This window comes from Amphibalanus amphitrite, unplaced genomic scaffold (genome assembly GCF_019059575.1).
Source record: "Amphibalanus amphitrite isolate SeventyFive unplaced genomic scaffold, NRLGWU_Aamphi_draft 000182F_arrow, whole genome shotgun sequence".
Lineage (NCBI taxonomy): Eukaryota > Metazoa > Arthropoda > Thecostraca > Balanomorpha > Balanidae > Amphibalanus > Amphibalanus amphitrite.
This window is the reverse complement of record NW_024881677.1, coordinates 186,846-210,987: the sequence shown is the minus strand read 5'-3', so window position 1 is coordinate 210,987 and position 24,142 is coordinate 186,846. Positions and strand designations below refer to the sequence as shown.

The 24,142-nt window shown below is 52.8% G+C and overlaps 1 protein-coding gene across 2 annotated transcripts; it reads left to right on the top strand.

The window, feature by feature from the left end:
- Positions 1-14,148: 14,148 nt before the first annotated feature.
- LOC122384139 (phenoloxidase-activating enzyme 1-like) lies at positions 14,149-24,009 on the top strand. Of its 2 annotated transcripts, none has more exons than XM_043371182.1 (7): positions 14,149-14,551; positions 15,510-16,154; positions 16,590-16,695; positions 21,833-21,962; positions 22,272-22,458; positions 22,784-22,960; positions 23,431-24,009. In XM_043371182.1, the coding sequence occupies exons 1-7, from the start codon at positions 14,458-14,460 to the stop codon at positions 23,553-23,555; spliced, it is 1,464 nt and encodes a 487-aa protein (XP_043227117.1). In that variant the 5' UTR covers positions 14,149-14,457; the 3' UTR covers positions 23,556-24,009. The 2 variants fall into 2 exon arrangements, with proteins under 2 accessions (XP_043227117.1, XP_043227116.1); XM_043371181.1 differs by having other exon boundaries at positions 14,299-14,551; positions 15,495-16,154; positions 23,431-24,008.
- Positions 24,010-24,142: the final 133 nt, after the last annotated feature.

Below are 24,142 nucleotides of genomic sequence, written 5' to 3'. Positions count from 1 at the left end.
AAAGAGTGCAACGTCAGGATCGGGGTGAATGCTGAAAGCACCCGTTTACATTTATCTTTGGTTGAGGTTCTGGAGAGGAGATTCAGTTCGATGTGATGCCATTTACGATGTAAAATATCGTGTGATACAATGTTATGGTAATGAAACAGACCATATTTAACCCGCGCCCTGCTGGGGGGGGGGGGGGTGTTTGAACACCCCCCCTTGTGGTTTTTCGCGAATATCTAAAAAAACGGCGTCGCGGAGCGCCGCCGTTTTTGGTACACCTTATCATACATCAATTCTACACATGTTGTGAAAATTTCAGACCAAGGTCATTCAAGGTCAGGTCACCAGGTCACTTGAAGTGACCTCACCTCATAAAAACTTTCAATGTCTGTCATAGCTACACCGAGTGGCCGATCGCTTTGAAACTTTCAGCGATTGCTAAGAGCAATAGCATGTACAAAATGTATATCTCAGAATTTTGATATCGATGACCTAAGGTCAGGTCAATTTTGCGACCTCCCCATTATAAGTCAATGGGAGAAAATTGAAATGCGCCTCTTTTGGATGAAAGACATTATAAACACTCCCAAACACCGAATTACAAGTGGTTTAGACACACTGAACTTGAAAATGGTGTCCGTGACCCTTGTTTATGCCCTGAGGTCATCTTAGGTCACGAATGGTATCTAACAGTTTTTCGCAAATAACTTTTGATAGAGGCATGCTAGAGCGATGAAAACGCCTTAGATGTGTTCAGCTCGACGATACGGATCGACTGATATGCAACATGACCCTTTCCGGTCAGGTCATGACCTTGACCTGAGGTCAAATTTTCAAGTTGACCTTTTAAGGTCAAATTATAGTTCATTCGATGCGTCTTGACGAGAGGAACACGATGCCGGTAAAAGTAAGCTCGTACAAGGCTTGGGTCAAAAGTTATTGCAGAAAAACTGTTTTCGAAAAAATCAGTTATTTTTGCAGTTTTTGCCCCCTGCAGGCAAAACCGTTGACGTTAGGTCAAATCTGAGAGAATTACTCAGAAAGGGCGTTAATAGGGCTATCGAATGCGCTTTTCCGCGGCGCTGTAGCTCTATTGGTTCCCGAGTTATGCGTTGGCTTCTTGGAAATTTTCGACATTCGACCTGGAAATCGGCGAAATTTTGCCTTCAATGACCTCTGGTGACCTGACCTTTGACCTGACCAAAAAATTGACCGAAGTGATTTCGTCATTATTTTTCACGCTCTTTCGAACGCCGCCTTCCGCGTATCGCTACGTGGCCCAGGAGCCGAGTTACAAGGGGGTGTTCAAACACCCCCCCCCCCAGCAGGGCGTGGAAATCCAGGACCCCCAGCAGGGCGCGGGTTAATGAATATAATCTACTTACGAGTATCACTAGGATAGATTCGATAGTTATTCCGCCACTCAAAAAAAAGACAAATATTGCTGGTAGTTATTTTACTAATAGTCCCAGCCAATGCAGAAAAATTACAATTTTGTTTTATTCGCTGAATCAAGTTAGGTAAGCCCCAGTGAAAAAAAATCATCGATTTCATAACTTTTATATGAATGACATCAATCTTCGCCACCTTGTCATGAGGCTGGGTGCTTCGCCCGAGGCATGTGACACCGCTCCTCACCGACTCTGCCTGTGTCTGTGTTCCGCCACACACACAGCTGGCTAGTCACAGCCGTACTTGGGTCATTGTACACCATTGATCCGCGGCGCTCAGCTCTCTGTAATTACATATGATTCGGCACGTCACAGTATGATGGAAGGCTATTGACTATCGCGGGGGAGTATGAGTATTTCAGTGCGCTCGCTGCGTGTCCTATTGTCCATGGAAGGCGCTGGGAGCTGGCAGTGCCGGGGGCCATGGCGTTGTCCCCCTGTGTCAGCCGGTCTGTCAGAATCAGCCGGCGGCTGTCACCCACCAACTGCCACTGTCCTGTCACGGAGCCGTGTGACAGACCGTCCGCGTCCGATGACACAGTTTCAGCAGCTCACTCGGCGATGAATAATATATCGAGGATCGGCCACGAAGGCAGGCTGCATAGCGGCGCGTTTGTATGCAGGCGAATCAAGCGTAGGCATATGCCGTTCAGCACATATCGAGCCGAACTGACGGCTTTAGGAACCGAACGGCCGCCAGTGAATGCTGTCGCAGAATTGGGACCATCCATGTTGGTCTGATATCGACCGAAATGTCAACAGGTCGGCGCTAACGGACGCGTTGTGAATACGCTCACTAATTTGCATGCTATGCCAAGCCGTGGAATATTAGGGTGAATGACGCCGACTATAAAGGAAGGGGTAAGGACCGTTACACTAGACAAACTGTTCGTTAGGGCACAATAGTTGATCACAAAAGAGCCTCTGACCGAGCAGGGGACATGGTGAATCCGTGACCAACTGACAGCAGCCCGCCGGCACACAACAACCCCTCCTTCCAACCCTCCACTATACACACATCCCTCAGCCAAACTTCCCGCCATGGGCCAGCCGCTGTCCGGAAGAAGGGAGACACGAGATTGCTCAGCGGCGCCCCGACGCATCTAATCGGTCACGGAGGGTCGTACGTTTGTGGACAGTGGGGCAGGCTGACGGATATAGGAGGCGCGGCGCATGGTGTTCCACCACTGGCCTCGTAAACACGAGCGCCGTACGTGCGAGAGACGCCTCAGAAGACACAGCGGAGCAGCGCAGCGCCGTGGGCCACGAACGACTGATGGTTGATTGCAAGACGGGTGAAATGGAACCATGTAGTGTCTGTCCACTGTCCCTCAATGCAGTTACAAAATGCGGAATCAAACGCAGTTCTGGTCAAATGCAGAAGCCGTTTGGAAGTCGGGACTGCATTGGAGTTATGCAAATTGCGAAGCCGTTTAAAAATTTATTCAATTTCAGCGGAGAACCGATGCAAATACATCAATGAGAAGCAGTTTGGATTCCTGATACACAATTAACTGCTGGAAAATGGTTTAATCAGCGCTGATAACGTTATCGGGCCGTTTACACCGGTGCCGAACAGAACAAAGCCAAACTGACGGTAAGCCGTCAGATGATTTCTTACTCATCGACTGTCGTGGCGTTTCACAATGCGTGCAAAGCCAGCAGCCAGAATCCAACTGGTTTTGCGGGGAAACGTCAAAGTCAGAATGCAGGCGCTACGAAGCTTGTCCGTTTCCATTCTGGTTGTCATATTATTTGATTAATAGCCGCCGAGAGCTCTTGTTTTCTGCTAATGAGGTGATTAGTAGATTGTTTCCTCACGAGCGCTATCTTGTAAAGAGGTCCCGGCCGGCCACCGGAACTAGTCTGAGGGGTGGGTGGAGCTGGTCTCGGTGACATTCCAGCTCCCTCCCTCTCTCCCGCTCTCCTGCTCTTCCCGAGAGCTCACAGACTGTGCGCCGCGCTGGTAGGAGCTCTGGTAATGATGGAGTAATCGGCATGGGCGTAACCACCGCGCTGGAACGCTGGAAATTCCAGCCCATTTTTGGGATGCTGAAATGCCGCCCCCGGTAGAGGAAGTCTGCAATTGCGGGACTCGCGGACTTCAAAACCAAGAAAAAAGAAACGGCACTGCTCGGTCCACTATACGCCTGACCTCAACGTGCCGCTCCTCACTAAAATAACTAGGTGCCCTCTACATGCCGCCCCTCCCAGATGTCTTTCCGCCCCTCCGCACCGACTTCCCCTCAAGTTCCTCGGAGCTCTCATGTGCCGCCCCTCACAGAACCCCGCCGCACTCAATGTGCCGCCCCTCCGCATATAGCTCTATCGCCGTCTGTGCCGCCCTCCCCAGAGTACCTCGGCGCTCTCTATGTGCTGCCCTCGCCACAACTTCCCGCCGCCCTCAATAAGCCGCCCTATGCTCTATCGCCATATGTGCGCCCAACCCCGAAGTGCCTTGGCGCCCTCTATGTGGCGCCCCTCACCACAAACCCCGCCGCCCCCAATGTGCCGCCCCTCCCCACAACGCTTTACCACCGTCTGCGCCGCCCTCCATAAACGCCTTGCCGTCCTCCCCAGAGTATCTTGGCGCCCACTATGTGCCGCCCCTCGCCACAACACCCCGCCGCCCTCAACAAGCCGCCACACCCCACAATGCTCTATCGCAGTCGGCGCCACCCTCCCAAGGCACCTTGCCGCCGCTACGTGCCGCCCCTCCCCAGACGCCTTTCTGCCCTTACGCGCCTCCCTTCCCAGAATGTGTCAAAAGGTTTAATGATTCGCCCCTCCCTATAACGCTCCATCGACGTCTGTGCTGCTCTCGTCAGGCGCTGTGCCACCTCTCCCCGGAATGCTAGCCCTCGCTGGCCCGGGGGGGGGCCGTTTTTCGCCCCTAACCCTGGCGAATATTTGCGATAGCTCAGTCAGGGGTGCTTAAATTGCTGCTGTTTACATATAACAACTACGCATAGACTTGGCGAATTGTGCTGAAACATCTCCGATAGGTGAACATCGTGCGGACCGGGGGATTCATAATTCCATGCCTAGGTATCACAGTTTGGTTGCTACTCTTAACGTGCGCAAATGAAGGACGTGCGCACGTTTTGGCGGGCTCTGTATGCTGCCCAACACAAAGTGTTACATTTTGGGCTCGATAAGTCTAAGGGATTCGCCTATGCGAATTCAGCCCATGAGAGCGTCAGGTGAGACGCTCTGATCGCAAACAACCATCGAAGTCGCGAAAAGGCCCTGTGTGATTGCTTGATGTAAACATTCCGAGCCAACGAATAGTGCCCTGAGCGCGCAGCAAGACTCAAGAGTAAAGCTGAGCACTTGAAAGAGTCCTCGGTCTACTGTGGGGCCCTTGAGTGGGTGAGGTCTTTGGCTGGATCCCGTCATGCAGGCTCACGCCTGGAATGGGTCCTCTTTAGGCAGGCTCGAAAGCTTAGGGGCCATCAGAGGCCGGTGTGGGGCTCTGAGAGTTAAGCGTGGCTGCTTAAAAGTTGCGTACTGCTTTCAGAAGGCCTGTGCGTTGGGCACCCAAAGACCAGCGTGGTGCCTTAAAATGCCAGTGTTACGCCCTCAGATGCACTGGTCAAGCCCTTTGAGCTTCTCAGAGGCGTCGGCGTGGTGCTCTCACAGGCGGGTGTGTGATCCGTTGAGGTTTGGCGTGATACCCTCAGAGGCCGGCGTCGCGTGGTGGCTGGTGCTCTTAGAAGCTGGTGGGGGCTTCCAGAGTCTTCAGTGTAGGACCCTCAGAGTCACCGGTGAGGACTCTCAGCATCACCGGTGAGTGGCCGGGCCGTGGGCGATGAGCCGGTATGGGACCCTCAGAGGAAGGCACCGGTGTGAGACTCAAGAGAGGTCAGTGTGAAGCCTTTACAGTTGCCCGTGTGGGGCAGTGAGTGCACTGGCGTGGTGCCTTCCGAAGGCCGGTATGGGATTGAAGCTTAGCGAGGTGATAAAGGACTTAACCCTCGCCCGTAGGTATGTGTTTTTCCAGCCACGAACGTATAAGGGGGGAGGGGGTCCGTTGGCCCCCACCTTGCCGTTTCGCCCCTGATCGACCTAGAGCTTCGCGGAAAGAACGAGCGTGTTGCCCGTGACGAGAGGAAGCCGATGATACCCAATTTTAAGGTCCTAGATCATCGGTTGACCTTCCAGGTCAGGTCAATGACCCAAAAGTCGGGAAAATCGGGACCAGTTAGAACGTCGTAAAACGTGGTTACTATGGGGTTTTTAGGGTGCTGATTACGAATATCATGTTAGTTATGATAATAGATGATTTCTTAATGCATTTAGGCCAGGTCGAGTCAGGTCAGGTCAGGTCAACCAGTGAGGGTTTTGCCGGGTATTCGTAGTTGGTGGCAACCGCCTCTGACAGCTTCGTAACATGTTACGAAGGCACCAAAACTACTTGGTAAATGTTCAAATGGTTGTTAAATTCGAATTCAGCTAAAAAAAAAACTAGCCTAGAAACATGTAAAACTCGAAAAAGTGAACCGAGGTCATCAAAGGTCAATGACCTGACCTGACCTTCCGGTGACCTTGACACCCACTCTAATGCATGGGAGCAACATCATATCCCATGTTTGAAAGCTTGAAACCACGAAAAGACTGCAAACGCGCGGCTAATGCGAGCCGACATACGCCGAATCGCGATTCCGGCCGGGCCAAACATGGTCTCGAAAAGTAGGTCACAGGTCAAAGGTCATTAGAGTCAGGGTCATGAAATTTTAAGGGTAGGTGTACAATTGATAAACGCGAGGGCACTTACAGTTTCGTCGCGATCGGCCGCTTTTTACGCGATTTATTCGCGAAAAACCATGGGGGGGGGTCCGTTCGACCCCCCCCCCCTATACGGGCGAGGGTTAAGTGGTGCCTTCGGTAGGACCGGTTCGGAAGCATTATTGTGGGGTCCTCAGAGGTATTATTGCTGACTGAGGCCAAAGAGGTGCCGGTGTGGACCCTCAGAAGTGCTAGTGTGAGGCCCTGAGAGACGCCAGTGAGGTTCCTCACAGGCGCCGTTGTGGGCCCTCAGAGACACTGGTGTGGGGCCGTCACAGACGAATGTGGGGCCCATAGAGGCTAGAGCTGCTGGTCTGAACCCCTTACAAGCCGGCAGGGGGCTCTCAGAGACCAGCAAGGGGCCCTCAGGCCAGCAAAGGGCTCCCATAGGCCGGCGATACCTTCAGAAGCTCTGTGGGGTCCTTAGGGACCGGCACAATACTTTCAGACGCCGGTGGGGCCCTCAGAGTCGCCGATGTAGGGCACTCAAACGTCACCGGTGGGTGGCCGTCAGATGCGCTGGTGTGGGGCCCTCAGAGGCGCCGATGTTGGGTCCTCAGAGCCGCTGATAAAGGTCCTGAAGAGGCACGGTGTGGGGCCCTCAGGAGTGCCAGCGTGGGGCCCTCAGAAGCACTGGTATGAGGCCCTCAGAGGTGGCAGTGTGGGGGCACTCAGAAGCGCCGGTGTAGGACCTGCACAGTCGCCGGTGAAGCCCTTCACAGGCGCCAATGTGGAGTCCCTCAGAGACACAGGGCCATCAGAGGCGCGAGCTGCTGTTGTGGACCCTTCATAAGCCGACAAGGGGATTTCAGAAGTCGGTGGTGCCTTGAGGAGCCCTGTGGGGTCCTTAAACACCGGCATGGTTTTCTCAGATGCTGCTGGTACCCTCCGAGTCACCAGTGTGAGGCCGTCAGAGCCACTGGTGTGGGGCCCTCAGGACCGCCGATACAGGGCCTTTAGAGACACTGGTGTAGGCCGTCAGAGTTGGGGGGGACCCTCAGATACGCCGGTTTGGGACCTCATAGGCGCCGGTGAGGGCCCTCAGAGTCGCCGTTATGGGCCCTCAGAAATTAGTGTGGGGCTATCACAGGCGGGTTCGAGGCCACTAGAGGTGGCCCGTAATAGGCCGGTAAGGCCCTCAGAAACCAGCAAGGGACACTCAGAAGGTGGCGTAGGGCCTTTATGGAGAACTTAGTGTGGCTACTCAGGGGCCCATGGCCCCATGGGATGTCCTTACGAGCCCTGTGGGGCACTTCTGAGTCGAAATATGACAGAAATATGGTCAGTAAACCCTCAACGGCCAATTGGCGCCACAGGGCCCCTCGTGCCCGTGTGGGGGACCTTCGGGACCTGTTTAGGCCCTCAGAGGCGCCGGTGAGGGCTATCAGTCGCCATTACGGGGCCCTCAAAGAAATTGGTGTGGGACCGTCACAGACGGGTGTGGCCTGGGGCCCCTAGAGCTGGCCCCTAATGGACCGGTAAGGCCCCTCAGGCTGGTTAGGACGGTCTGGCCGGTAAGGGCCCTGAGGCCGGTAAGGGCCCTTAGAGACCGCTGAGGCCCCCCCCCCGCTTTCGACGCCCATGGTCAGATCCCATTGCAATTGAACTCACCTGAATGAAGTGAACTATTGAAGAGTGTGCCTATCATTTATCAATCCGGTGCGTAGTAGCAAAGTCAAACTGCCAGCAGCGGGCTGACCACCCATCTTACGCATGCATATCTACCGCATAAAGTACCAGTATCTCGAACACCAGAGCTGTGGCGTGCTCTCTGCGTCTGCCCCTTATAACGTGTAGTCAGTTTGACTGCTGATTATTGTTCGTATTTCACAAAGCGTAAGAATTTGACACACAACAGCGACACAGTAAATGCCCTCAAGTACTCACCTCTGGCTCCCGAAACACAAGTGCCGCCCTTCCCTTGGCATTTGATGCCGCCCCCAGAGGGAGTTATTTCCAGCCCATTTTTTGAGGAGTGATTACGCCCCTGGTAATCGGTGTGTCGATCGGGCGGAGTCAGTCGCCGTGAGATGTGATATCAGTCGCTGTGTGATGTGATATAGGTGATCCTACATATGATGTGATATTAGTCGCTCAGTGACGTGATATCAGTGACAATGTGTGATGTGATATTAGTCGCCATGTTATGTGACATCAGTCGCTGTGTGATATATCAGTCGCTGTGGATATCAGTCACCGAGTGATGTGATATCAGTCGCGGTGTGATGTGATATTTGTCGCCGTGTGATGTGATATTGGGTCGCGATCAGCGCTCCAGAGTGGACCGATCAGTGGTATCCGGACCGCTCTTACCGCCCGCGCGCCCCTTGGACTGGCTTCGACCAGGGGCCGGGTAAGTGAGTGTGTGCGTGTCGTCCCTTGACTGACCCGCGCGGAGGTCGGGGTATGCGAATATGCATATGTAGTGGTGGGGTGGCCAGCCTGCAGGCTGAACCAGCTGGGCGAGACATGACTGTTTGAAACTGACTGCAAAATATCATCTGGATAAATGAACCGGTGTTTTATCGGTGTCAGTTTAGTATGACAAAACGACAAATGCCATATAGCTACCGTTGTTTCAGCCACTGGTACCTACAAATATACCTAGATATAGCCTCCGGTATAAGTGAAATAAAAAAGAGATAGGTAAGCATTAAATGAGGAGTTTTATCGAGTCAGAACTCAGAAATATTCATCGAAGCTCACGCAAACAAGGTGTATAGATTTTCGGTGCGATCAGCACAATTTGCAAAGTGCTGCTTCTTCGCTAATGTCAGGTGCTGAAAACATCCAAGGAGAAAAACAGGGCGCAAGAACCAAGCCTTGTTCAACTTACAAAGGTCTACCAGCAGCTATACGGTAAGTTCATTAAGCTTCTCCAAATGGACAAAACACTGGGTGAAGCAGACGGGTCACTTTGGGGACTGAGGTTCATTCACCGTGGTTGGGAGCTTTGGTCCTTTGGAGAGCCGCCGATGGAAAACATGAGGACATGAAACAATGAACAACTAAATTAGGCTTCAACGGCATCAGTTACAACGCGTTTGCAGCCTCATCACCCCACAGCCTCCGCCACTGACGACGTCCCGACCATCAGAAGACACAGATACCCCACACCCTCCCGAGCTCCACATCATCATATCCTTCCCCATCTCCCAGCTGCGGGAGATGAGGAAGGAACACCAGACCATCCCACGGCCCCACCACCGAGGTACAGTGTGCAACAGGAGCACACTAAGCACCGCTGAAAAACCTCCGCGAACAGCAGGCCTGCTCGCGATGACGGATGGCCGGGTGATGGGTTTGTGCGCACAGAGAGGCGCCGACGACCGCCGGTGACGCGGCTGCGGCCTGGCAGCGCGGGCGGTACAAATTTGTTTTCGACGCGGGATGCGCGCAGCGGACGCGCCGGCAAGTGTGCAGCACGTGATTTGTCAAACTGGCCTGATGGAGGCGGATGAAGAGAGAGAGAGAGAGAGAGAAAGAGAGAGAGAGAGAGAGAGAGAGAGAGAGAGAGAGAGAGAGAGAGAGAGAGAGAGAGAGAGAGAAAGGGGGAGAGAGGGAGGGAGGGAGGGAGAGGGAGAGAGGAGAGGGAGAGAGAGAGGGCGGGTCCGATGAGCGTGCCTATCAGTGTGTTGTGTAGCCACTAGCCACTACACTAGCCGGTAGCAAACATTGGCGGTGCGTTAGATCAGCCGCCGAGTCGCGGTCCAGGCGAGGGCGTGGTCGCGGGCGGCGGTGGCACCTCACTATTTATACCCAGCCGACAGCCGACGGACCACCGAGATTAGAGCCGGCCGCTGACGGACCGACGACCGACCGACAGGCCGTCAGCGTCACCGTCCGGCCGTCAGACGGGTGACGGCGACATTAGACGGGGTGACGGCCACATTAGACGGGTGACGGCATCATCAGACGGAATGACGTCGGTGTGATGTTGCCGAAATAATGACGGAAACTCTAAGGAGTGGTGTAGACTGGAGCATCAGTGATGGAGGAGCAGAGCGTTATGGTGGTTTTATCAGAAGATCAGCTTTATCATCAGTCGGTGGTAGAGACGGCACGTCGCTATTGATGTTACGATATCAGCTCCCTCCCCTACGGTAGTGGAGCGTTAGCGTACGAGATAGTTAGATAATCGCGCCTCGTACACATGAACACTATCGCGGGGCAGTAGCTGATCGATAATGTAATCGCATAACACGGCATCCGTCGCAGGTGCGCACGCACATACGGAAGCCAATTAGGTGGCGCGGGAGGTAGCGCCGTCAATTTGTAGGAATGGACCAAGAATCAGCTTCTGTGCGTTCCTGGTCTCTGATGCTATTACTAATGAGGAAAGAAAGCGATCGGTTTAGTTTTACTACACATGCTATATAAAGGGAGAATGGGAACGGGATGATTGCATGTCAAGTTGTGACCTAAGACGAGGTCTGGAGCGACTCGGGGCCAGCAACTCGGTTCCAGTACGCAGGTGGATCATTCCAATGGCCTCCTCATGGCTGATACCACGTGCCATGTGTTGTGTACCCGCCCGGGTCGGACCGGGCCGGCCCGGGTCGGTCTCAGGGCGGTCGGACGGGGCGTTACCGGTCCCTCTGGCCGACCACCGCCGCCGGCTGAGAAATGAGCGCGTGCCCGGGCGCCGCGCCGCGATGGTATCGGGTCACCACGGCGCCGCTGTCCCGCCCCCGCCACCCGCAACAATGCGCCGTTTTTGTCACTGGCCCGTGTCGCGCCAAACATGTTTACATCAGTCACCGCCGGCGCCGCTGGACGCAGCACCGGCATTGTCACCGCAGGCTGGGCGTCAATACTCACTAACGAGGCGCGATAGGTGGCGCCCCGCGGCGCTCTATAGGTGGCGCCACAGGACGGTCGTGGTCCACGGGGCTGCAGGGAGGTCGCACAGGCGATGGATGGCAGGTCAGGAGGTCAGTAACAATGTGAATATGAGCCTTTATGTTGAGTCGAGAGATGACACGAAGGCATTTCTGAGCATTGTTTCTTGGTCAACAGCTTTATATTCTCATGCGCATAAGCACGTTTTCGATAGGTAATCATAAACATGTCTGATGTCGAGTTAACGAAAAAGGGTTTAGGTATGCGAGTGTGGTCCGAGCAGCTTAGAGGGGGAGAGGCAAACACTGGTGATCTCTTATCTGTGGCCCAAGCTAGCCAGCCAAAATATTTCAGCGCTTAAATTTTATATTAAAAGAATCCCTTCTCCATGTACAACTTTTTGTCAAACCATGTGAAAGTAAAACCGTTTAAAAATTATTGTCACGAATGCTGACTGCGCCATCATGCTTTTAAACTGAAGCTAAGAGCATTTAAATGGTTTGATAGCACTATTAAATTGAATAGCATGTTCATTGCCTAATAAAATAGGCAATAAATTCTTATGATTCTATAACAAGTCCAAAAGGCTAACCATGGTCGATTAATTTAAACACCGTGCTTACTTTCCTTCCAGTTTCGATCAACATAAAACTACACCACCTACCGTTTTAAATCTTGTGGATAATCCACGGGCTACGTAGGTGGGTAATATGGGTACTAGGACTACGATCAAATGAGGCCAATTATTTTTCAGGCTGATGCCTGGCGCAACAATCGGTGAGGTGAATTTGCTACCGTTTAAATGTGTCACATCCGTGCTAGATTTCACAATAGGAAATACGATCTTGTGATGAAGAAACTAAATGTCATGATAGCAAGGAAAATTGTCGGATATGGAGACGTCATCATACAAAAATAACACATGTCTTATGGAGGCTAGGCCATTGAATCTGTTTATGAGAATAGCATGCACCGTTTGTAATAAGGTTCGGACTTCGGAACATCAGCGAATAGCATTGTCTCTGCAGGTTTTGTTGTTGTGCATGCTTTAGCTAATGACAGGGCTGTGGATGCGAGCTCGTTCACTGCACGTGGCGTTCAGACGGCAGCCGTCAGGTTGCATGTCAGTGCAGGGTTGCAGATAGTCATCGATGGTCACGCCACGACGGAATAACCAGCACGTCAAATGGCTAGATCACCAAACACGGACCACTGGCACAGCAGAAAACCCATTCCTTTCCAATTTTGCCAAAATAAATAACATGAACAATTTGTCCAGGAATCACTGTCAGAAATACAACCCTTTGACACGCGCTGTGGCGACAAATCTTCCGGGACATTTGTTGATATTTACTGCCTTCATATATCGTTCGAAATATCCGAGTGAGGGGCACGCCCGACAAATGAAATGGCTAGGGCTGGATCGGGGAGGGGTCGAGGAATTCACGGTCCCCGAGCAGCCGAGGGCTGGCCCAGAAATTCCGTGGCGGTTGATGAGCATCATTATACGCTATCGCGAGCGTCTATTGTTAAAAGTCATCGGCTCAGGACTGGCCTTACCCCTGTTGACTTTTATTTCACTCCTAGCATTATACCTACCACAGCCCTCTTCTACATTTCCTAGGTTGAGCGCTGCAGAGGCCAGAGAGTTACCGATTGTGACCAGCACCATTGATGTTTGTTATCTTCTGCTACCAGATGAACTTGTCACGTCAACTATAGGACTATTCGTGCATAATCACACACACGAACAGAAATAATCACTCATGCCGGATCGGGAAACGAACGGGCTTGTCCAGTGCTGTAGGAAAACGACCTTTTTGTATGTAACGCTGTCAGCGAGAGAGACCTCGTCATTGTTCAGTGTGCTCCTCAGTCATTGCACAAAGGCCTGTTGTATTCAGCGTCGCGACTGAGGACAAGACGAATAGCCACGCGCGTTCGTTTGTCACTGCGGAAAGGCAGTTCGAGTGAAGTGTGGGTGATGCAGATATTGGGGACAGCCAGGGGATGGTGGAGGACATCGGGTAAGGCAGGGGACGGCTGGGAAAACTATACGGTTTGGGAGACGGTTGGGATGACCTCAGTGATCTCACGGGGAGACAGAGCAGTAGAGGCGGAACACCTTTAGTTAAGGGGGGGCACTGCCGACTTTTGGTCCCATTCTTTCCACGTAACGCCCATAGGGCTAATGTTAAAATGTCAAAATCAAAGGGGGGCACGGTGCCCCGGTGCCCTCCCCGTTCCGCCGCCTATGAGACAGAGAGGTGAAGAGGTCATTATACCTACTTAGGAGCCATGACGGTGTTGCTATAAGAGGGAAAAGTGTCGGCCGCCGCCCTGGCTCGCGTGCTGACCACGACCTTTTTCAGCACAATTGTCATACTCATAGTGTGACCTTACACCTCCGAGAGTCCCATTCGTTTGTGCTCAAACATTAACCCACGAGCCGCTGGGGGGGGGGGGGCATAAAGTTGCCCCCCCCCCTTTACGTTTTGTGAAATATCTCCGAAACCTGATGAGCTACGAACGTGAAACTTGGCATAGCTTCAAATGAATACCTAGGCAATGTTTGAGGAAAGTTTGGTGGTTGTAGCACCTGAGATGACGTCACAGTGACGTCATAAAGTTTTGTCGTTTTCCGATATGGACCGTTTCTGATGACGCTGAGCATGAAACTCAACTGTAAATGAACTAGACAGCACCTGCTGTCATCCTAAAATATCTAACTACACTTCCATCTAGTTTCTGACCAATAATCGACCCTTTATATTCGGTCCCATATATCTGATGTATCGTGAGGGAGGAATATAAGAGTCACAAATCTATAATTTCACTTATGACGTCACTGTGACGTCATTTCAAATGGGATCGACACCAAATTTGGACACAACCTCGGCTAGGTATTCAGGAAGATGTGTGCAAAGTTTCGCTTCTCTATCTCTTCGCGTTGCGACGATATCGTCGCAGAAGTAAAGGGGGGGCAACTATATGCCCCCCCCCCCAGCGGCCGGCGGGTGGCGCGGAGGCCCAGCGGCCGCCGTGTTAACGTAACTGGCGGCTATGCTAATGTGAATGTAGGCCCAGAGAAGATGCAGGTCGGCGGGAAATCACCTTAGCTCTGCAGTCCGAAAGTTGGCCTATCCCCGACCGTTGTATACAGCAAGTTCGATGCATTGTAAATCGTGATGGGTTCGCCATCAGAGTGGGTACCGAGGGGCCTTCCCGAGCGCCGCGCCGCGCTGCCACAGTGCGGGGAACCTGTCGGTTCGCGGTTTTCCCCGAGTGAGAAGGGTGTCCGCGCCGAGCCGACGAGCCGGCACTGTTGGCGGCGGCGAGGGGTGGTAGACGGACGGCGGTCGGCGCGGGTCGGACAGGACAGTGAAGAATGGAGACCGGACGACCGTCGGTGGTCGGCCTGTTGTTGGTGCTGACGGTGCTGGCCGGGCTGACCTGCTCTGCACGCGCAGCACACGATAGAGGTGAGTCCAGCTCATCAGTGGTGGGCAAGACCGTTTGGGGCTAATTAGAGCAAACAGCGGGATTTATCTTTTTCGCTCACTGGGTCAGCTAAATAAATTTTGTGGTTCAATCGAACAGATGCCCATGGTTCTCGGTGAAACACGGACCATTCCATGTTTGATGCATTGGTAGAATGATGGTCAGGTTGCTGCAGCGGTAAAGAAATGCACGCAAAGACTCATCAGTGCCGGATGAATGTAAAACTTTTCTCACCTGGCGCCAACATTTTACATCTATTCCCGTCTTTAACCCGACACTCAGGCAAACACAAACTCATCATTGTGCTGGCTACCTATTTTGTCCTCCGTCGATCGGACTTGGACCCGTTGTTGAACAGTAAAAATGCATTGTTGTTTTGCTGAAGAGGTTCCTCGTAAGATGTTTAGGTATACTTTTGTACCAGTTCAACTTCTATAAGTTTCTTTCTGTCAAGTACGTCTTGCCAATCGCCATGTAACTAGGCGAAAAACAAACAAAAAAGTCGACCCTGCAGGTCCCTCCGGACATTGCTTGCGGCATGTTGTCCCGCAGGAGGAACGACTCGATAATTTTGCCATCACCGATTATGTGGAACACGTGATCGGCAGTCTGATTCATGCTTGCACAATGCTTTGATGCAGCACCGTTTCACAGTGCTTTTTTGCATGACACACCAAATTTAAATTGGATTTTATGACGCAACAGGAAAGCATCCTTTTCCTTCTTTCCACATTGGAATGTGAATTGTGTGGGACTGAAGTTATTAAACCGACGGCCATTTCATTGAGTTGCAATGTGACCTCATTTCTAAACCTTGCACAGCGGTGCCACATCCTGAAGGACGGCGGAACATAACCCTGTGCCCCTGCCTGTCCCCCAGAGCGGCGTCAGGCCTAGGATGGCGGCGGAACTTAAGCATGTAAGCCTTTCTGTTCCCAGAGCGGCGCCAGGCCCCGGACTCGGGCCCGTTCGTGCCGCGCTGCACCACCGCGGACGGCAGTGACGGCCTCTGTACGGAGCTGCGCGCCTGCCCGCCCCTCGACCACCTGCTCCGGCTCTACAAACGCAACCAGGCCGACCCATTCCAGCGGCTCCGGCTCCGGCAGGAGACGCTCAAATGCCACTTCACCGCCGCCCACGATCCGCGGGTCTGCTGCAAACTCAGCGCCATCGCGCCCGTCACGACCAAACCCCAGAAGCCGAGGCTGCCGCGCCTTCAGACGGCCGCCCCGGTCGTACTCGATCCCGTCACCCCGGCCCCGGTCACACCCGTTCCGCAGGTTCCCTTTGTCCCACCAGTGACACCGGTCCCCGATGTGATTCTGCCTCCACCAGCGACCCCCGTTCCCGATCCGATCCTGCCTCCACCTGAGACCCCCGCGCCTGTGCCCACCGCTGACCCCGCGGTAACCCCTGACCCCGTCGTGACCCCTGACCCCGCGGTGACCCCTGCCGCGCCCGTCGTCCCGAGCAAGCTGCCCGATGAGTCGGTGTGCGGTATGAGAACGTTCCTGTCACGGATTTTCGGCGGGCAGACGGCGGAGATCGGCGCGTGGCCCTGGGTGGTCTCCATCGGATACAGAGGTGAGAGTACACGGCGCTGCAGCTGATGCCTGATTGACTCCTTGCCGTGCCATTGCAAGGCTACATGCCATTCAATGATCACAGTCGAGCAGACGAGTACCTACCAACTGCATCCGTGAATATACCGATGCGCTGCCGACAAAGAAAAAGATCAACTTACACAGCTACAAGCTATATGAAAGACGTGGTGGCGCTCGAGACCTAAGACCCACAACATGTAAGCGCCTCTCGAAATAAATGCTTATTTTGGGACGGAAACGCCTCTAGTGAATTGAGTGCGCTGTAAAATCAGGATATTTGTTCATTGTCAATAGGCGAACATGGCTTATTGACGAAGCACGGTTATTATCTTTTTTTTACCGCGAAGCCCATGCATCAACCAGCCCCTCCGGCCTCCTGTCTCATGTCTGACAACGGGTCATCTCTGTTGGACAGTGTCTGGGGCCCGGGAGATCCGCTGGCAGTGCGGAGGGACGCTCATCACGTCCCATCATGTGGTGACGGCCGCCCACTGCGTTACTCAGCTCGGCACCAGCGAACCGTGAGTTGGCCATACGACAACGGACAAACCGTGAGTCGGTCACGGTAAGCCGTGAATAACGGGCACGGTGAACCATAAGCTGATTACGGCGAACCGTGAGTGTCACGGTGAGCCTTGAGCTGGTCATAAGGAGAGCCGCGAGTCGGGCACGGTAAAAAGTGAGTCACGTTGAGCCGCGAAGTGTCACGGCGAACCGTGAGTCCGTCACAGCAGACCGTGAGTTTGTGGCGGATAACCGAGCCGGTCATGCGGCTAACCGTGAGTTGGTAACGGAGCGGGAGAACCGTGATTTAGTCACGGCAAACCGAGGTTGGTAGCGGCGATCCGTGATTCGGTCACGGAGAACCGTAAGTCGGTCACGACAAACCAGGAATTTGTCATATGACGCACCGTGAGTTGGTGAGACGGAGAACCGTGAGTGTCACAGGCAGCGAGCCGTGAGTCGGTCCGGTCGCGGAGAACCGTGAACGTCAAGGTGAGCCGTAAGTCGATCATGGAGAAACGTGAGTCAGCCACGACAAGCAGTGTGTCGGTCACGGATAACCGTGAGCCGGCCATACGGCGAACCGTGAGTTGGTAACGGAGAACCATGGGTGTCACGGTGAGCCGCGTCGTGACTCGTGAGTCGGTCACGGATAACCGTGAGCCGCCCATACGGGAAACCGTGAGTCGGCGAAGGCGAACCGTGAGTTGGCCATACCATTGGTTACGGTATTAAATCAATCATTGGTGAGACGTGAAACCATAGGCGTCGCCAGAGATTTTCGGTTGGGGGGGCAAAATCAAATTTTGTGTTAAAACTTGCCTTTCCCCAGTCTTAACTCACTCGTTTTACATATCATTCAATGCGCAATGGTGCGAGGAATCCGATGGTGACAAAGGTTTTCTTCTAGCTATGACATGTAATTTTTTACAGAAAAATCGAAATATTGAAATTTCATGACAAAAACGACTAGTAGAATTATAGTATACAAAAAAAATCGAAATATTGAAATTTCATGACAAAAACGACTAGTAGAATTACTAATCGCAGCCACTAGTGTATAGTGGCTGCGATTGCCGACGCACTGCAGAGGGCCGCTGGCGGTGTGCAGACGCTCGACGCTCATAATCATTACCCAGAAAAAGGTGAAAAACGCTCCATTTAATCGGATCACCCTGCTAAAACCTCCATTCACGCATGCATGCAGAGGTTTTACGTAAAAATGTATAGGACTTATCCCAGCCGCCGATCATAGCTAAGTTGGGCATTCGGCGGAGAGTGAATGTCGGAAGTTTGAATCGGAGGTAATTCATCTTTGCTCCATGGTGAGAGGAAGTGTTTTGTTCACTCGAGTGTGAAAAAAGTTTCCCGTTTTTCGTGTGAAGGGAAGCGCTGCAAACGCGAGCAAAAACTGTTCAACGGAACCAAAAGTTACGCACAGCATAGCGGCAAGGGATCCCTTAGAGATAGGTTTGGGACTTTCAGGCCATTTCAGGTCACTCAGGGTCAGTGCTGACTGCTGACTCTCGGCAGCATGCTTAGGATCCCGGAGATCGGCGTGGGTCACCTCAAATATTTACGTGTACGTGGTGCTTTAGGGCTTTCCGAGCCCAAGGTGGGGCCCTAAGAAGCCAGTGTGGGCGGCGGGCGCTAAGAGACTAGGCCCAGGGTGAGCCTGGAGTCCTCGGATAACGTATGCACCTTCGGGGTCTGTTTCGAATCCCTAAAGACCCTACGCAGGGACATAATAAACATGTGTTGCGGACCTCAGAGGAACACGTGAGCTGTGACCCCTCAGATGCCGGCTTTGGGTTAGCAAAGTCTCAATAGTTTGGCTGAACTATCAGAGGCCAGTTAACCCCCGCCGGACCTATTGGTTTTCTACATACGCGCCGGCCGAGGGGGGGAGCGGGTACGACCCCCCCCCCCCTCGCCGTTTCGCCCCTGGTGGAGCTAGCGCGTCGCGGAAAAAACGAGCGTGTGCGCCGTTACGAGACGCAGAGATTTGTACCCGATTTTAAGGTCCTAGGTCAACCGGTGACCTCTGAGGTCAGGTCAAGTGCCCCAGGGTACGGTTCAGTTTTTGGTGAATAACTTCGCAAAAAACGGCCGCAGAGCCGCGATTTTGGCAGCATCGTGTTCGCCTCGCTCAGGCGCGTCGAATGATATACTTTTTGTTCGGGTCAGGTCAACTTAGGATGTTGACCTCAGGTCAAGGTCAGGTCAGCACCCCCAGGTCACGAAGTTGGTCGAAAGAGGTCATGTCGCATATTATTCGATTTGGCAGGTCTTCCTGAGTCCATTGGTGGCTTTCTCGACTCGCTAGCTCAATTTGGTCGGGAGTTATTGACGAAAAACTAATATGACCTTAATGACGTCATAAATGACGTCACGGAAGGTCAACATTGCACAAGTGACGCATCTAACCTTGCAAGGAGTGCATCAAATCACGATTCTGTGTGCTTGAGATAGTTGGAGATCGTTACCGGCGCCAGAAAAGCAGTTTTCATTTTTCCCCATTGACTTATAATGGTGAGGTCACGAAAATGACCTGACCTCATATGACCTTTAGGAAAAATCCGAGATATACAAGTCGTGAGACTCATAATGGATACTAGATCCTGCAAGTTTCATTTCCCTGTGACATCTCCTCTGGCAGTGAGGGCGTTGCGAAGTTGCGACATCTGAAGACCGTGCAGAGGTTCACTTATGACGTCATAGGTCAGTGACCTGACCTGACCAAAAAATGCGGTTGGTGTCAAAAGATGCGGCTTGGATCAAAGGTCAGGTATGCCAAGTTTCAGCTCTCTATCGCCAGCGTGTTCGGAGCTATCGCGAAAAAAACCTATGGGGGGGCGGCACCCGCCCCCCCCCCCCTCGGCCGGCGAGGGCTAAGGTTCTCAGAAATGTTCGAAGGCTCAAAGATCCCTGTATGGACCCTCAGAGAACATGGACACCAGTGGGACTTTCCGAGGCCGGTTTGGGCCCTCTGAAACCTTCTTTAGGGCTCAGTGGAGCTCCTTGGGAGCCTTTGTTTAAAGCAAGCTCATGAGCCCTGCGACACTTGTACGGTACTTGAGCATGTCGCAGACATTTGACGAGAGTTGAGAAAGGCCCCGAAGGTTTCGTTTCACGCTTTGAACGTAAGTTGTGTGAGCACTCCAAAACTTATGAAAATCAGTTGTAAAGTGTAATAAAGAACGAACTAGGAACATGGAACGAATCACAGCATTGACATTTCCGAGTCTCGACTCGGAGTCTTGAATATTTTGGCAACTGCGAGTCAGACTCTGGTTTGAACTGCACGCTCCAACCGAGTCTGACCTCACAGGCATTCTCAGAAAGGTACCCCCATTTTTCCCGACTCAAAAATCTCATCGGATCTGTATCGATCTCAGGGGGTGCCCGGTCCGAGGTTGGGGGGGGCAAGCTGCCCCGCTTGCCCCCCCGTGGCGACGCTAATGCGTGAAACACTGGAGTCTGGACCCATCGTGAACCGATCACGATGAATCTTAGCAAAGCGTAGCGAACGGTGAGTGGGTTGGGTCACGGCGAAACATGGTTCAGGTTGGTATCCATTGCGAAGGACTAGACATTTAGAGCTACAGTCTCATAAGATTTCTCAGAACTTACCTTGTCGGCGATCCAGTTCCAGTTCAGGCAGAATATCTCTCCCGTTGTCAACCTCAACCTGAATTTGGTTTGACGTTCGCGCGGCAACGGGCCAGCACTGGCACGCTTCTTGGTCACTAGTCTCTTTACACTAAGCTGATCGATCTGACTTTTGATCTAGGCCTACGTCCAACGACTCACTCCCACTCAACTCATTTTCGCGAAGAGCACTCCCTTCTCATGTCGTCCAACAGGAACCACTGTCCGTGAACGCATTCTGCGCAACAATTCGCAGCGCGTCCCTCAGTTCTTCAGTTTGAGTTATCGCAACGAAAACCACGCACTTTCAAGTTTGGCAACATCGCTACAAAACAGCACAATATCACACCGCGAGAACCACGAACGCTACACAAATACGTAACGCAATTCACCAACGCACAATTACCAAAATTGGCCACACTTATATGATATATCCATTTCCCCCACTCCACTCCACTCCCCTCACACTGACCGTACGAGGCGGAAGTTTACATTTGGTTTACATCGCGTCGTACTCGTACGTGTCAGTCAGCTGACTCAGAGCTCTGATTGGTCGAGAGGCCGGTACCGGCACTGGTGACTGGTCACGTGGTCCATTGTATCGCCGCGGGGCAAAGTACAAACAATAAGTACAGCTCGAGTCCAAGGTCGTATCCAACTTCCTGTAGGTCGTGGCAGTTGGTGGTGGGGGGGGGGGGGAGGGGTTTGCAATCGTTTTCACATCAAAATATTTTGACAGATTAGAAAAGCAATGGATTTTTTCAGTAGTCTCTGCTAACTCTGCACTAGCAATCCCCAATGAGATCAAATGAGAATCTGGCTATAAATAGAAGTCGTGTTTATATAAAAAGTCGATCGATTTAAATTAAAATATGAACCAGGAGGCAAACATTTTATTAAATCATACCGTTTATCAATATAAGAGCTGATCAGGGGCGGATCCAGAAAATCTCCAAGGGAGGGGCCATTAGAAACCAGGAGGCCCCCCCCCATAATCCCACCTGTTGGAGGCCCCATCTTCCCACTTGTTGGGCCCCCCCCAAAAAAAAACTGCGTCTATTGAGCTTATCTAGCTGTTCAGGCAACATCTCAACATCTGTGCAGGCTTGGAGGCCCTCTGTGCAGGTTAGGAGGCCCTGTAAAAGTGGTCATCTCTGTGAGTATAAGAGACCTCCAAGTTATGAAAAGCTTTACCAATCTTCTAACAAAGAAGTCTTCTCAGCTAGTCTTCTAAGAAATAACTAAGTGGGTAGGTTAAAAAAAAAAAAACTCATCGGATTTCGGCCACTTTATTTTCAGGAGGCCCCCTTTTCAGCTTTTTAACTTTTTAACTTTTTATTTTATTTTGGAAAAAAATCGGCCAAGGGGGGGGGGCATGGCCCCCATGCCCCCCCCTTGTATCCGCGCCTGGAGCTGATAGCATCGGTCGATCCATATTGCTGAGCCACTTCATCTATGGCGGACGACTGACGGCTACGTCCTACGGCGTCTGTACCGTTTCAGTCTGGTGGTCCGTCTCGGCGAGCTGGACTTCAACACCGATCCCGACTGTCTGCCGTTCAACCGGAGTCACTGCGCCGACCGGTTCAGGGACATCCGTATCGAGAGCACCCGGCCCCACGAGCTCTACAAGGTGCGTGAAACGGATCGCTTGCCGCTGGTACCAACATAAAGCACTAATCTACGGTCCGGCGCGGCGTCGTGATTTGAACGTGATTTCGTGATAAATCGTTAATTTAATTTCATGGAGGTCTAAAATTCATGCATTTCTACTTCGGCTTTACAGCAACCCACAAATTGTAACAGCCTGACCCCTGCTCATAAGCGAACTGAACCGCACCCGCCACCATGCGCTGACACCGAACGCAAAACCAAAAGCTATTGAGATCAAGGAGAGACAAACCTGACAGTGACCCCTAACACCACTCCGACACCCTCGCAGGGCCGTTTCGGGAACGCCCTGGAGCACGACATAGCCGTGATCCGCCTGGCTCGCTCTGCTGAACCGTTCACCGACTTCGTCCGCCCGGTCTGTCTGCCCGTCGACCTGGCCCGACTGCGGGGAGGTGCCGACGACACCATTGGAAGTCGCGTCTTCATCACCGGCTGGGGACGGTCAGCGAACTCCTGTAAGTGGCTGGGGACGGTTAAAGAACTCCTGTGGGTGGCTGGGGACGATTAGCGAACTCCTGTGAGTGGCTGGGGACGGTCTGTGGACTCTTGAGAGTGGCTGGGGCTAATTAGCAGTATGTGCTGGTCAGAGAGCTCCAGCAAATCGCTGTAAATGTTTAAATAACTGAGTGACTATGGAGTATGGATGAGTAAGAGTGACTAGGAACGACTGAAAGGTTTGTGATTGGCCATGGCGACAGCCTTGAACGTCTGAGGACGAAGCAACAAGCGAGTGACATCCTAACCCTCACAGTTGTGACAACCGTGTCCTGTCGCCGACAGCGGAGAGCTTCACCCCGGAGCTGCAGGAGGCCAGCATCCGTATAGTGGCGCCGGAGAGGTGTGAGAACACCTACAGACGCAGCCTGACGGCCGCCTTCGGGAGCCGCCTGTGCGCCGGCGAGGGTACTGGCGTAGACACCTGCCGGGGCGACTCCGGTGGCCCGCTGATGACGCACAGTGAGTGAGAGAACGGGCTTTTTTTGTCAAGGGAAAAGTGGGAGGAGTGGGAAGTGAGGAAGGCAGAGGCCGCTAAGCTTCTCTGCCCCCTCCCCCTTGCCTTCAGCCAGTCTCCAGTCTCCACTGCTCCGCCAGAATGGCCACTCGAGCCGCTACGACTCCTGACCGGTGTATGACTGACCCTCAGGCCGTCGGCACTCAATGGTACCTGGTTAGAGTGTCTGACTACTAACTGATGTCTGACACGCAGGCCCTCACTGCACTTACTGGTACCTGGTCGGAGTGTCTGACCGGTGTGTGACTGACCCTCAGCCCCCACGGCACTCACTGAGGTCCGGTCGGAGTGTCGTGATCGTGACTACTGACTGATGTCTGACCTGCAGACCCCCCACGGCACTCAGACTCCCACGGCACTCACTGGTACCTGGTGAGAGTGTCTGACAACTGACCGGTGTGTGACTGACCCGCAGGCCCTCACGGCACTCATTGGTACCTGGTCGGAGTGACGTCGTTCGGCACTCACACCTGCGGAATCAGGGAGGCCGTCTACACCCGCGTCAGGGACTACGTCGAATGGATAGAAAAGCAGCTGTGATCATCACCGAAGTAGCCGTGATGTGCCACTGGAACAGCTGTGAGCCGTCGCCCGCCCTGTGGGTCGGAGGCAGGCAGGGTCACCACGAGCGACATCTAGGACAATGAGCAACAACCTACGAGCTACTAGCGTCAGGCTGCAAGCCGAGGCGTGTCCCGGGACTTTGTTCGAGTAAGGGTTGTCGAGTAGGGAAATTTCCAAGTCTCGCCGGTTCATGGCATTGCGTAGTGGCGATATGAACCTCCCAGCGTTAAATAAGCTGGGCGAAGTGAGATTATTGGTGAAATGACTGACGAAACGGTGAAAACGGCATTATCTGAGACGGTAGATGTCGTCATGTCGGGAGACTAGTGATGTGTTGCACCCGAATTTATACCGTAGCATTATTGTGTACCATACATTATCCGTCGGAGCGGTATTAACCGAACCAAATAAAATAATGACCGGGTAACAGTATTTGGTTTGAGTCTGTGACTGACGCGAACGGCAGTGTTAGCGATAAACAATGAGACAATAAGTGAAACAACATCCATTACATCACTCATTTGTGGAGGTGCGAGCATGTCAGTATCATGTCTAGCCCCGCA